The sequence below is a fragment of the Lonchura striata genome, chromosome 39, assembly GCF_046129695.1.
Source record: "Lonchura striata isolate bLonStr1 chromosome 39, bLonStr1.mat, whole genome shotgun sequence".
In the NCBI taxonomy this organism is placed as follows: domain Eukaryota; kingdom Metazoa; phylum Chordata; class Aves; order Passeriformes; family Estrildidae; genus Lonchura; species Lonchura striata.
Window position 1 is genome coordinate 1,181,741 of NC_134641.1, and position 13,332 is coordinate 1,195,072.

The 13,332-nt window shown below is 51.4% G+C and overlaps 1 protein-coding gene across 1 annotated transcript in view; it reads right to left on the reverse strand.

Annotated features, from left to right (window-relative positions):
- SUPT16H (SPT16 homolog, facilitates chromatin remodeling subunit) overlaps positions 1–13,332 on the reverse strand; it is a 44,730-nt gene that overhangs the window by 12,936 nt on the left and 18,462 nt on the right. Inside the window, exons 13-18 of the mRNA XM_077789934.1 lie at positions 12,319–12,434; positions 9,594–9,747; positions 7,502–7,620; positions 5,904–6,039; positions 4,274–4,400; positions 966–1,084 (exon numbers count right to left, since the gene is read on the reverse strand). Coding sequence (XP_077646060.1) covers positions 966–1,084; positions 4,274–4,400; positions 5,904–6,039; positions 7,502–7,620; positions 9,594–9,747; positions 12,319–12,434 — 771 coding nt within the window. The remainder of the gene's footprint in view (positions 1–965; positions 1,085–4,273; positions 4,401–5,903; positions 6,040–7,501; positions 7,621–9,593; positions 9,748–12,318; positions 12,435–13,332) is intronic.

The window sequence follows — 13,332 nt, forward strand, 5'->3', positions numbered from 1 at the left end:
AAACCCGCAGGTTTTTTTCCCCAAACCCGTGTTTTTTCACCCCAAACCCGTGTTTTTTTCTCCCCAAACCCGTGTTTTTTCACCCCAAACCTGCAGGTTTTTTTTTCCCCAAACCCGTGTTTTTTCACCCCAAACCCGTGTTTTTTCTCCCTAAACCCATGTTTTTTTGCCCCAAAATCCCACAGTTTTTCACCCCAAACCCGCATTTTTTTCCTCCCAAACCCCCGTTTTTTCCCCCAAACCCACATTTTTTTTTCCCCCAAACCCGCGTTTTTCCCCCCAAACCCCCGTTTTTTCCCCCCAAACCCGCGTTTCCTCGCCGCGCGTGGGCGTTTTGCCCAAAACCCGCGTTTTTTCTCCCTAAACCCACATTTTTTCCCCCCAAACCCCTGTTTTTTTCCCCCCAAACCCGCAGGTTTTTTTTTCCCCAAACCCGTGTTTTTTCCCCCCAAACCCCCGTTTTTTTCACCCCAAACCCGCGTTTTTTCTCCCTAAACCCGTGGTTTTTTGCCCCAAAATCCCACATTTTTTTTTTCCCCAAACCTGTGTTTTTTTCCCCCAAACCCGCGTTTTTTCTCCCTAAGCCCACATTTTTTTCCCCAAACCTGTGTTTTTTTCCCCAAACCCGTGATTTTTCCCCCCAAACCCGCGTTTTTTCGCCCCAAAATCCCACGTTTTTTCCCCCCAAACCCCCGTTTTTTTCACCCCAAACCCGCGTTTTTTCTCCCTAAACCCGTGGTTTTTTGCCCCAAAATCCCACGGTTTTTTTTTCCCCAAACCCCCGGTTTTTTTCCCCAAACCCGCGTTTCCTCGCGGCGCGCGGGGGTTTTGCCCAAAACCCGCGTTTTTTCTCCCTAAACCCGCTTTTTTTTCCTCCCAAACCCCCCGTTTTTTCCCCCAAACCCGCGTTTCCTCGCGGCGCGCGGGCGTTTTGCCCAAAACCCGCGTTTTTTGCCCCGAATCACCTTGAGGTGGAAGTGCAGCACGATGATCATCTCGCCGTCGCAGGGCTGGAACACGGCGTGCTTGATGTTGTTGTAGAGGATGTCCACCTTGTCCCCCCGCACCGACGTGAAGCGGAACCCTGGGATCCAAATCCCGGAAAATGAGCCAAAATCCCGGGAAAACGACCCAAAAAAAAACCACGGGGAAATGAGCCCAGGAAGCCAGGGAAACGGACCCGAAATCCACAGAAAATGAGGCAAAATCCCAGGAAAGACACCCAAAAACATCACCCAGGGAAAATGAGAGCAGGAATCCAGGGAAACAGACCCGAAATCCCGGGAAAATGAGCCAAAATCCCGGGAAAAACACCCAAAAAAAATCCCGGGAAAATGAGCCCAGGAATCCAGGGAAACGGACCCGAAATCCACAGAAAATGAGGCAAAATACACGGGAAACGACCCAAAAACAACACCCAGGGAAAATGAGAGCAGGAATCCAGGGAAACGGACCTGAAATCCACAGAAAATGAGCCAAAATCCTGGGAAAATGAGACAAAATTGAGGGAAAACCACCCAAAAAAAAAAACCCGGGAAAATGAGCCCAGGAATCCAGGGAAATGGACCCGAAATCCCGGGAAAATGAGCCAAAATCCCAGGAAAATGACCCAAAAAAAATACCCGGGGAAATGAGAGCAGGAATCCAGGGAAACAGACCCGAAATCCCGGGAAAATGAGGCAAAATCCCGGGAAAATGACCCAAAAAAAATACCCGGGAAAATGAGCCCAGGAAGCCACGGAAACGGACCCGAAATCCACAGAAAATGAGGCAAAATCCCGGGAAAATGACCCAAAAAAAATCCCGGGAAAATGAGAGCAGGAATCCAGGGAAATGGACCCGAAATCCACAGAAAATGAGGAAAAATACACAGGAAACGACCCAAAAACAACAGCCCGGGAAAATGAGAGCAGGAATGAACGGAAATGGACCCGAAATCCCGGGAAAATGAGCCAAAATCCCGGGAAAAACACCCAAAAAAAATCCCGGGGAAATGAGAGCAGGAAGCCAGGGAAACGGACCCGAAATCCCGGAAAAATGAGCCAAAATCCCGGGAAAACCACCCAAAAAAAATACCCGGGAAAATGAGAGCAGGAATCCAGGGAAACGGACCCGAAATCCACAGAAAATGAGCCAAAATCCCGGGAAAATGACCCAAAAAAAATACCCGGGGAAATGAGCGCAGGAAGCCAGGGAAACGGACCCGAAATCCCGGGAAAATGAGCCAAAATCCCGGGAAAACCACCCAAAAAAAATACCCGGGAAAATGAGAGCAGGAAGCCAGGGAAATAGACCCGAAATCCCGGGAAAATGAGCCAAAATCCTGGGAAAATGACCCAAAAACATCACCCAGGGAAAATGAGAGCAGGAATCCAGGGAAACGGACCCGAAATCCCAGGAAAATGAGACAAAATCCCGGGAAAATGACCCAAAAAAAAAACCCGGGAAAATGAGAGCAGGAATCCAGGGAAACGGACCCGAAATCCTGGGAAAATGAGCCAAAATACCGGGAAAATGACCCAAAAAAAAACACGGGGAAATGAGAGCAGGAATCCAGGGAAATGGACCCAAAATCCACAGAAAATGAGGCAAAATACAAAGGAAACGACCCAAAAACAGCACCCCGGGAAAATGAGAGCAGGAATCCAGGGAAACGGACCCGAAATCCACAGAAAATGAGCCAAAATCCCGGGAAAACCACCCAAAAAAAAAACCCGGGGAAATGAGAGCAGGAATCCAGGGAATCGGACCCGAAATCCCGGGAAAATGAGCCAAAATCCTGGGAAAATGACCCAAAAACATCACCCAGGGAAAATGAGAGCAGGAATCCAGGGAAATAGACCCGAAATCCCGGGAAAATGACCCAAAAAAAACCCGGGAAAATGAGAGCAGGAATCCAGGGAAATGGACCCAAAATCCACAGAAAATGAGACAAAATCCCGGGAAAATGACCCAAAATCGTGGGAAAACCACCCAAAATCCAGGGAAAAGGACCCAAAATCCAGAAAAACCAACCCAAAATCCCGGGAAAACCACCCAAAATCGTGCGCCTCCAGCGCTTCAGGGCCATGTTGGGATTTGGGGATTTTGGGTGAATTTTGGGTGAATTTTTGTGGATTTTTTTGGGATTTTCGGGTGAATTTTTTTGGATTTTGGTTTTTGCGGGTTTGGTTAATTTTGGGGTGAATTCCCGGGATTTGGTCACCGTTGACGTGCGCCTCCAGCGCGCCCTGCATGCGCTTTGGGGCCAGGTTGGGATTTGGGGATTTTGGGTGAATTTTGGGTGAATTTTTGTGGATTTTTTTGGGATTTTCGGGTGGATTTTTGGGTTATTTTTTTGGGATTTTGTTTTTTGCAGATTTGGTTAATTTTGGGGTGAATTCCCGGGATTTGGTCACCGTTGATGTGCGCCTCCAGCGCTTCGGGTCCATGTTGGGATTGGGTGAATTTTGGGTGAATTTTGGGTGAATTTTTGTGGATTTTTTTGGGATTTTCGGGTGGATTTTTTTGGGATTTTGTTTTTTCCAGATTTGGTTAATTTTGGGGTGAATTCCCGGGATTTGGTCACCGTTGACGTGCGCCTCCAGCGCGCCCTGCATGCGCTTTGGGGCCAGGTTGGGATTTGGGGATTTTGGGTGAATTTTTGTGGATTTTTTTGGGATTTTCGGGTGAATTTTTGGGTTATTTTTTTGGATTTTGTTTTTTGCAGATTTGGTTAATTTTGGGGTGAATTCCCGGGATTTGGTCACCGTTGACGTGCGCCTCCAGCGCGCCCTGCATGCGCTTCTGCGCGATGTTGGGATTGGGTCAATTTTGGGTGAATTTTTGTGGATTTTTTTGGGATTTTCGGGTGAATTTTTTTGGCATTTTGTTTTTTCCAGATTTGGTTAATTTTGGGGTGAATTCCCGGGATTTGGTCACCGTTGACGTGCGCCTCCAGCGCTTTGGGGCCAGGTTGGGATTGGGTGAATTTTGGGTGAATTTTGGGTGAATTTTTGTGGATTTTTTTGGGATTTTCGGGTGGATTTTTTTGGGATTTTGTTTTTTGCAGATTTGGTTAATTTTGGGGTGAATTCCCGGGATTTGGTCACCGTTGACGTGCGCCTCCAGCGCTTTGGGGCCATGTTGGGATTGGGTGAATTTTGGGTGAATTTTTGGGTGAATTTTTGTGGATTTTTTTGGGATTTTCGGGTGAATTTTTGGGTTATTTTTTTTGGATTTTGGTTTTTGCGGGTTTGGTTAATTTTGGGGTGAATTCCCGGGATTTGGTCACCGTTGACGTGCGCCTCCAGCGCGCCCTGCATGCGCTTCTGCGCGATGTTGGGCCGGATGTAGAGGTCCTTCAGCTTGGGGTTGCTGCGGTTGAGGTTGATGACCAACGAGTCCTGCTTGACGATGCCCTGCGGACACATGGCCACACGATGACCACTGACCACTGACCAGAGACCATCCGATGGCCACACGATGACCACTGACCAGTGACCAATGACCAGTGACCAGTGACCACTGACCACCCGATGGCCACACGATGACCACTGACCACTGACCAGTGACCACCCACTGACCACTGACCACTGACCAGTGACCACTGACCAATGACCACTGACCAGTGACCACTGACCACCCACTGACCACCCAATGACCATTGACCACTGACCACTGACCACTGACCACTGACCAGTGACCACCCACTGACCACTGACCACCCGATGACCACTGACCACCCGATGACCACTGACCACCCGATGGCCACTGACCACTGACCACTGACCACCCGATGACCACTGACCACTGACCAGTGACCACTGACCACCCACTGACCACCCAATGACCATTGACCACTGACCACTGACCACTGACCAATGACCACTGACCACTGACCAGTGACCAGTGACCACCCACTGACCACCCAATGACCACTGACCACTGACCACTGACCACTGACCAATGACCACTGACCAGTGACCACTGACCACCCAATGACCACCCGATGACCACTGACCAGTGACCACTGACCACCCACTGACCACTGACCACCCGATGGCCACTGACCACTGACCACTGACCACACGATGACCACTGACCAGTGACCACTCAATGACCACTGACCACCCGATGGCCACTGACCACTGACCACCCACTCACCAGTGACCACTGACCACCCGATGACCACCCGATGACCACTGACCACTGACCACCTGATGACGACCCGATGGCCATTCAATGGCCAATGACCACCCAATGACCACTCATTGACCACTCAATGACCAATGACCACCCAATGACCACTCATTGACCACTCATTGACCACTCAATGTCCACCCAATGTCCAATGTCCACCCAATGTCCAATGTCCACTCAATGACCACTCAATGACCAATGACCACTCAATGTCCACCCAATGTCCAGTGACCACCCACTGACCACCCAATGACCATTGACCACTGACCAGTGACCAATGACCACTGACCACCCCATGACCACTGACCACTGACCACCCACTGACCACTGACCACCCACTGACCACTGACCACCCACTGACCACCCGATGGCCACTGACCACTGACCACTGACCAGTGACCAATGACCACTGACCACTGACCACCCACTGACCACCCAATGACCACCTGATGGCCACTGACCACCCGATGGCCACTGACCACTGACCACCCACTGACCGACCGATGACCGATGACCACTGACCACCCGATGGCCACCCAATGACCACTCAATGTCCATTGACCACTCAATGTCCAACGACCACTCAACGACCGCTCCATGACCGTCCACCCAACGTCCACCCAACTGACCCCCGGTGACCCCGGTGACCCCTGGCTGACCCCGCTGACCCCTGGCTGACCCCGCTGACCCCCGGGTGACCCCGCTGACCCCTGGTGACCCACCTCCTTCTCCTTCTCCTCGGCCTCGCGGGTCTTGTAGCGCTTCTGCACCTCCTTGATGATGCGGAAGGCGTTCTGCAGGTTGGACGCCGGCACCGTCGACTCGCCCGGCGGCTTCAGGTTGGACGCGCGGTACGTGCTGCGGGTTCGGGGCCGTTTCGGCTTTTTGGGTCCATTTTGGGGTTTTTTGGGGTTTCTTGGGGTTTTTTTCAGGTAAATTTTGAGGTTTTTTTGGCGTTTCTAGCGTCAATTTTGTGGTCGATTTTGACTTTTTTTCAGGGTCGATTTTGAGGTGGATTTGGGGTTTTGTTGTGTTTTCGGGGTCAATTTCGGTTTTTTTTGGGGATTTTTTGGGTCAACTTTGGGGGTTTTTTTTTTTGTATTTTTTTGGGGTAAATTTTGAGCTTTTTTGGTGTGGTAAATTTTTGAGGTTTTTCCCATTTTCCCCATTTCCCCCCATTTTTACCCTGTTTTTCCTGTTTTCCCCGTTTTTCCCATTCCCCCCCATTTTTTTCCCCATTTTTCTCCCCATTTCCCCCCAATTCTCCCCGTTTTTCCTGTTTTCCCCATTTCCCCCCCGTTTTTCCCATTTCCCCCCCCATTTTCCCCGTTTCCCCCCCATTTTTTCCCATTTCCCCCCCATTTTCAGCCCAATTCCCTGTTTTTCCTGTTTTCCCATTTCCCCCCCACTTTTTCCCGTTTTCCCCCCCATTATTCCAATTTTTCCCCATTTTCCCATTTCCCCCACATTTTCCCCTTGTTTTTCCCGTTTCCCCCCCATTTTCCCTCCTGTTTTCCCCCATTATTCCCATTTCCCCCTATTTCCCCCCATTTCCCCCCATTTTTTCCCCATTCCCCCCCATTTTTTCCCATTTTCCCCCCATTTTTTTTCCCATTTTCCCCCCTTTATTCCCCCCCTTTTTTTCCCCCATTTCTCCCCACCATTTTTTTCCAATTTTCCCCGTTTTTCCCCCGTTTTTTCCCCCATTATTCCCATTTTTCCTCATTTCCCCCCATTTTTTCCCCATTTCCCCCCGTTTTCCCCCACTATTCCCATTTCCCCCCCCATTTCCCCCCATTTTCCCCCCGTTTTTTCCCCCATTTCTCCCCACCATTTTTTTTCCAATTTTCCCCATTTTTCCCTCGTTTTTCCCCCCATTTCCCCCGTTTTCCCCCTGTTTTTCCCCCCCGTTTTTTCCCACCATTTTTTCCCCATTTCCCCCCGGTTTTTCCCCCATTTCCCCCCTTTTTTCCCCCCGTTTTTCCCCATTTTCCCATTTCCCCCCTTTTTTTGCCCCATTTTTCCCATTTCCCCCGTTTTCCCATTTCCCCCCATTTCCCCATTTTTCCCCGTTTTTCCCCATTTTCCCCCCGTTTTTCCCCCCCATTTCCCCCATTTTTCCCCGTTTTTCCCTTTTTTCCCCCCCGTTTTCCCCCCGTTTTTCCCCATTTTCCCCCTGTTTTTCCCCCTTTTTCCCCCCCATTTTTCCCCCGTTTTCCCCATTTCCCCCCCATTTTCCCCCCCGTTTTCCCCCCCCATTTTTTCCCCCCTTTTTTCCCCCGCTGCCGTTTTGGGGCGAATCCCGGGGATTTTGGCGCACATCTCCTTGACGAAGGTGGCCTCGGGGTTGGGGAAGCTGCTGCCCTCGTTGCGGCCCAGCGCGCTGCCCGGGCAGAAGAAGTTGATGCGCAGGTACGTGTAGTCGCCCTCCACCGACATCTGATGTTCTGGGGAGAAAAACGGGGAATTTGGGAAAAACGGCGATTCGGGGGAAAAGGGGGATTGGGGGAAAAACGGGGAATTTGGGAAAAACGGCGATTCGGGGGGAAAAGGGGGATTGGGGGGAAAACGGGGAATTGGGAAAAACGGAGATTCGGGGGGAAAGGGGATTGGGGGGAATAGCGGGGAATTTGGGAAAAACGGCGATTCGGGGAAAACGGGGGATTCGGGGGGAAAAGGGGGATTGGGGGGGAAAACGGGAATTCAGGAAAAACGGAGATTCGGGGGGAAAAGGGGATTGGGGGAAAACGGGAATTTGGAAAACGGCAATTCGGGGGGAAAAGGGGGATTGGGGGGAAAAGCGGGGAATTTGGGAAAAACGGAGATTCGGGGGAAAAGGGGATTCGGGGAGAAAAACGGGGAATTTGGGAAAAACGGAGATTCGGGGGGAAAAGGGGGATTGGGGGGGAAAGGGGGAATTTGGGGAAAATGGGGAAATTGGGGGAATAACGGGGAATTTGGGAAAACGGAGATTCGGGGGGAAAAGGGGGATTGGGGGGGAAAAACGGGAATTCAGGAAAAACGGCGATTCGGGGGGAAAAGGGGGATTGGGGGGAAAAACGGGGAATTTGGGAAAAACGGGAATTCGGGGAAAACGGGGATTCGGGGGAAAACGGGAATTCAGGAAAAACGGAGATTCGGGGGGAAAAGGGGGATTGGGGGGAATAACGGGAAAATTGGGAAAAACGGAGATTCGGGGGGAAAAGGGGGATTGGGGGAAAAACGGCGAATTTGGGAAAAACGGAGATTCGGGGGGAAAAGGGGATTGGGGGGAATAACGGGGAATTTGGGAAAAATGGAGATTCGGGGAAAACAGGGGATTGGGGGGGAAAACGGCGAATTTGGGAAAAACGGGGTTTGGGGGGAATAATGGGCATTTGGGGAAAATGGGGTTTGGGGGGAAAAACGGGGAATTTGGGAAAAACGGAGATTCGGGAAAAACGGGGGATTCGGGGGGAAAACGGGAAACTGGGGAAAATGGGGAAATTGGGGGGAATAACGGGGAAATTGGGGAAAATGGGGTTTGGGGAGAAAAACGCGGAATTTGGGAAAAACGGCGATTCGGGGGGAAAAGGGGGATTGCGGGGAATAGCGGGGCTTGGGGGAAAACGGGGGGTTTGGGGGAAAAAATGGGGAATTTGGGAAAAAACGGGGTTTGGGGGGAATAATGGGGGTTTGGGGGGAAAAACGGGGAATTTGGGAAAAACGGCAATTCGGGGAAAACGGGGGATTCGGGGGGAAAAACGGCAAATTTGGGAAAAACGGGGTTTGGGGGGGAATAATGGGGAAATTGGGGAAAAACGGGAATTCGGGGAAAACAGGGGATTGGGGGGGAAAAACGGCAAATTTGGGAAAAATGGGGTTTGGGGGGAAAAACGGGGAATTCGGGGAAAAACGGGGGATTGGGGGGGAAAAACGGGGAATTTGGGGAAAACGGGAATTCGGGAAAAACGGGAAACTGGGGAAAACGAGGAAATTGGGGGGAATAATGGGGAAATTGGGGAAAATGGGGAATTCGGGGGGAAAAACGGGGAATTTGGGAAAACGGGGTTTGGGGGGAATAATGGGGGTTTGGGGAAAACGGGGTTTGGGGGGAAAAATGGGGAATTTGGGGAAAATAATGGGGAATTTGGGGAAAATGGGGAATTTGGGAAAAAATGGGGTTTGGGGGGAATAATGGGGAATTTGGGAAAAAATGGGGTTTGGGGGGAAAAATGGGGAATTTGGGGAAAAATTTTGGGCCATTTTCACCTTTTTCCCTCATTTCTGACATTCTCCCCCCCACTCCCCGTTTCGGGGCCGTTTCCCGCGTCCTTCCCGGTTTTTCCCCCGTTCCCGGGCTGGCTCGGCGCCCCCCGCGCCCCGCCCGGCCCGGCGGGATTTTGGGGTGAATTCCGGGGATTTTGGGGCACCTTGATGGTGGCGATGTGGAAGGGCGTGGCGATGCCGAAGACGGGCATGATGACGCTCTCGTACTTCTTGTCGATGTAGATCTTCATCTCGCGCACGTGCGGCTCCTTGGGCAGCAGCGCCGCGCTCTTGTAGGACACGTTCGACTTCCGCGCCCTGGATTGGGGCGAAAAACGGCGGTTTTGGGCAAAAACGGGGATTTGGGGTGAAAAACGGTCATTTGGGGTGAAAACGCGGGGATTTGGGGTGAAAACGGGGATTTGGGGCAGGAATTGGGGCAGAATCAACTGGGGTTTGGGAAAAGAGGGGATCAGGCAGTGAGTGACACGTTCCGCGCTCTGGATTGGGGCAAAAAACGGCGGTTTTGGGAAAAAAGGGGGATTTGGGGTGAAAAACGGCCATTTGGGGTGAAAACGCGGGGATTTGGGGTGAAAACGGGGATTTGGGGCAGGAATTGGGGCAGAATCAACTAGGGTTTGGGAAAAGAGGGGATCAGGGAGTGAGCGACACGTTCCGCGCTCTGGATTGGGGCAAAAAACGGCGGTTTTGGGCAAAAACGGGGATTTGGGGTGAAAAACGGCGATTTGGGGTGAAAACGGGGATTTGGGGTGAAAACGTGGGGATTTGGGGTGAGAATTGGGGCAGAATCAACTGGGGTTTGGGAAAAGTGGAGTTGAGGGAGTGAAGGACATGTTCTGTGCTATGGATTGGGGTGAAAAACGGCGGTTTTGGGCAAAAACGGGGATTTGGGGTGAAAAACGGCGATTTGGGGTGAAAACGTGGGGATTTGGGGCAGGAATTGGGGCAGAATCAACTGGGGTTTGGGAAAAGTGGAGTTTGGGGAGTGAGCGACACGTTCCGCGCTCTGGATTGGGGTGAAAAACGGCGGTTTTGGGCAAAAACGGCGGTTTTGGGCAAAAACGGGGATTTGGGGTGAAAATGCGGGGATTTGGGGTGAAAACGCGGGGATTTGGGGCAGGAATTGGGGCAGAATCAACTGGGGTTTGGGAAAAGTGGAGTTTGGGGAGTGATTGACATGTTCTGTGCTATGGATTGGGGCGAAAAACGGCGGTTTTGGGCAAAAACGGCCATTTGGGGTGAAAAACAGCTATTTGGGGTGAAAACGCGGGGATTTTGGGCAGGAACAAAGGGTTTGGGGTGAGAATGGGGGGTTTGGGAAAAGTGAAGTTTGCGGAATGTAAGAAACATTTGAGTTCCATTCTCTGAATTGGGGCGAAAAACGGCGATTTTGGGCAAAAACGGCGGTTTGGGGTGAAAATCGGGAATTTGGGGTGAAAACGGGGGGATTTGGGGCAGGAATTGGGGCAGAATCAACTGGGGTTTGGGAAAAGTGGAGTTTGGGGAGTGATTGACATGTTCTGTGCTATGGATTGGGGTGAAAAACGGCGGTTTTGGGCAAAATCGGCGATTTGGGGTGAAAAACGGCGATTTGGGGTGAAAGCGCCGGGATTTGGGGTGAGAATTGGGGTAAAATCAGGTGGGGTTTGGGAAAAGAGGGGATCAGGGAGTGAGTGACACGTTCTGCGCTCTGGATCGGGGCGAAAAACGGCGGTTTTGGGCAAAAACGGCGATTTGGGGCGAAAATGTGGGATTTGGGGTAAAAATGGGGGAGTTTGGGGCAAAAACGGGGGGATTTGGGAAAAGTCTGGTTTGGGTAAAGAATGGGGCAGTTTGGGGCTGGAATTCTGCCCGTTCTGGGGCGAATTCCCTCACTTTTGGGTCCATCCTGCCCGGTTTGGGTGAATCCCGTTATTTTTGGGGCGAATTCCCTCACTTTTGGGTCCATCCTGCCTGGTTTGTGTTAATCCCGTTATTTTTGGGGCGAATTCCCTCACTTTTGGGTCCATCCTGCCCGGTTTGGATTAACTGAGGCCGTTTTGGGGCGAATTCCCTCACTTTTGTGTTAATCCCGTTATTTTTGGGGTGAATTCCCTCACTTTTGGGCCCATCCTGCCCGGTCTGGATTAACTGAGGCGGTTTTGGGGTGAATTCCCTCACTTTTGGGTAAACCCCGTTATTTTTGGGGCGAATCCCGTACCTTTTGGGTTCATTCTGCCCGTTTTGGATTAATCCCGTTATATTTGGGGCGAATTCCCTCACTTTTGGGTCCATCCTGCCCGGTTTGGGTGAATCCCGTTATTTTTGGGGTGAATTCCCTCACTTTTGGGCCCATCCTGCCCGGTCTGGATTAACTGAGGCGGTTTTGGGGTGAATTCCCTCACTTTTGTGCTAATCCCGTTATTTTTGGGGCGAATTCCCTCACTTTTGGGTCCATCCCGTTATTTTTGGGGTGAATTCCCTCACTTTTGGGCCCATCCTGCCCGGTTCGGGTACCCTGCGGTTTTGGGGCGAATTCCCTCACTTTTGGATTAATCCCTTTATTTTTGGGGTGAATTCCCTCACTTTTGGGTCCATCCTGCCCGGTTCGGGTTAATCCCGTTATTTTTGGGGCGAATTCCCTCACTTTTGGGTCCATCCTGCCCGTTTTGGGTTAATCCCGTTATTTTTGGGGTGAATTCCCTCACTTTTGGATTAATCCCTTTATTTTTGGGGTGAATTCCCTCACTTTTGGGTAAACCCCGTTATTTTTGGGGTGAATTCCCTCACTTTTGGGCCCATCCTGCCCGGTTCGGGTACCCTGCGGTTTTGGGGTGAATTCCCTCACTTTTGGGTAAACCCCGTTATTTTTGGGGTGAATTCCCTCACTTTTGGGTCTGCTGCTCGCCGCGCTGCTCCGTCAGGCGCCGCCGCGCGTCCTCGTTCAGCTGCGTGGCCAATTCCTTCTGGTGCGCCCGGCGCTTCTCCTCGGCGGTCAGCTCGTTCTGCGGCCGGGTCAGAGGTCACCCGGGGTCAGCGGTCACTCGAGGTCACTCAGGGGTCACTCAGGGGTCACTCAGGGGTCACTCAGCGGTCACTCAGCGGTCACTCGCAGCCGTTTTGGGGCATTTTTGGGCAATTTCGGGGCATTTTTGGGCATTTTTCGGTAATTTTTTGGTCATTTTTGGGGTTGTGGTCACTCAGTGGTCACTCAGGGGTCACTCGTGGTCACTCATGGCCACTCGTGGCCATTTTGGGGCATTTTTCGGTAATTTTTTGGTCACTTTTGGGGTTGTGGTCACTCAGTGGTCACTCAGGGGTCACTTGTGGTCACTCCTGGTCACTCGCGGCCGTTTTGGGGCATTTTTGGGCAGTTTTGGGGCATTTTTGGGCATTTTTCGGTAATTTTTTGGTCATTTTTGGGGTTGTGGTCACTCGTGGTCACTCCTGGTCACTCGCAGCCGTTTTGGGGCATTTTTGAGTAATTTTTTGGTCATCTTTGGGGTTGTGGTCACTCATGGTCACTCAGGGGTCACTCGCAGCCGTTTTGGGGCGTTTTTGGGCAGTTTCGGGGCATTTTGGGGCATTTTTCAGTAATTTTTTGGTCATTTTCAGGGTTGTGGTCACTCAGGGGTCACTCAAGGGTCACTCAGGAGTCACTCAGGGGTCACTCGTGGCCATTTTGGGGCATTTTTGGGGCTTTTGGGGCATTTTTTTGAGATTTTTGGGTCGTTTTTGGGGTTGTGGTCACTCAGGGGTCATTGGTCACTCAGCGGTCACTCGCGGCCATTTTGGGGCATTTTTGGGCAGTTTTGGGGAATTTTTAGGGGATTTTGGGGCATTTTTTTGAGATTTTTGGGACGTTTTTAGGGTTGTGGTCACTCAGTGGTCACTCAAGGGTCA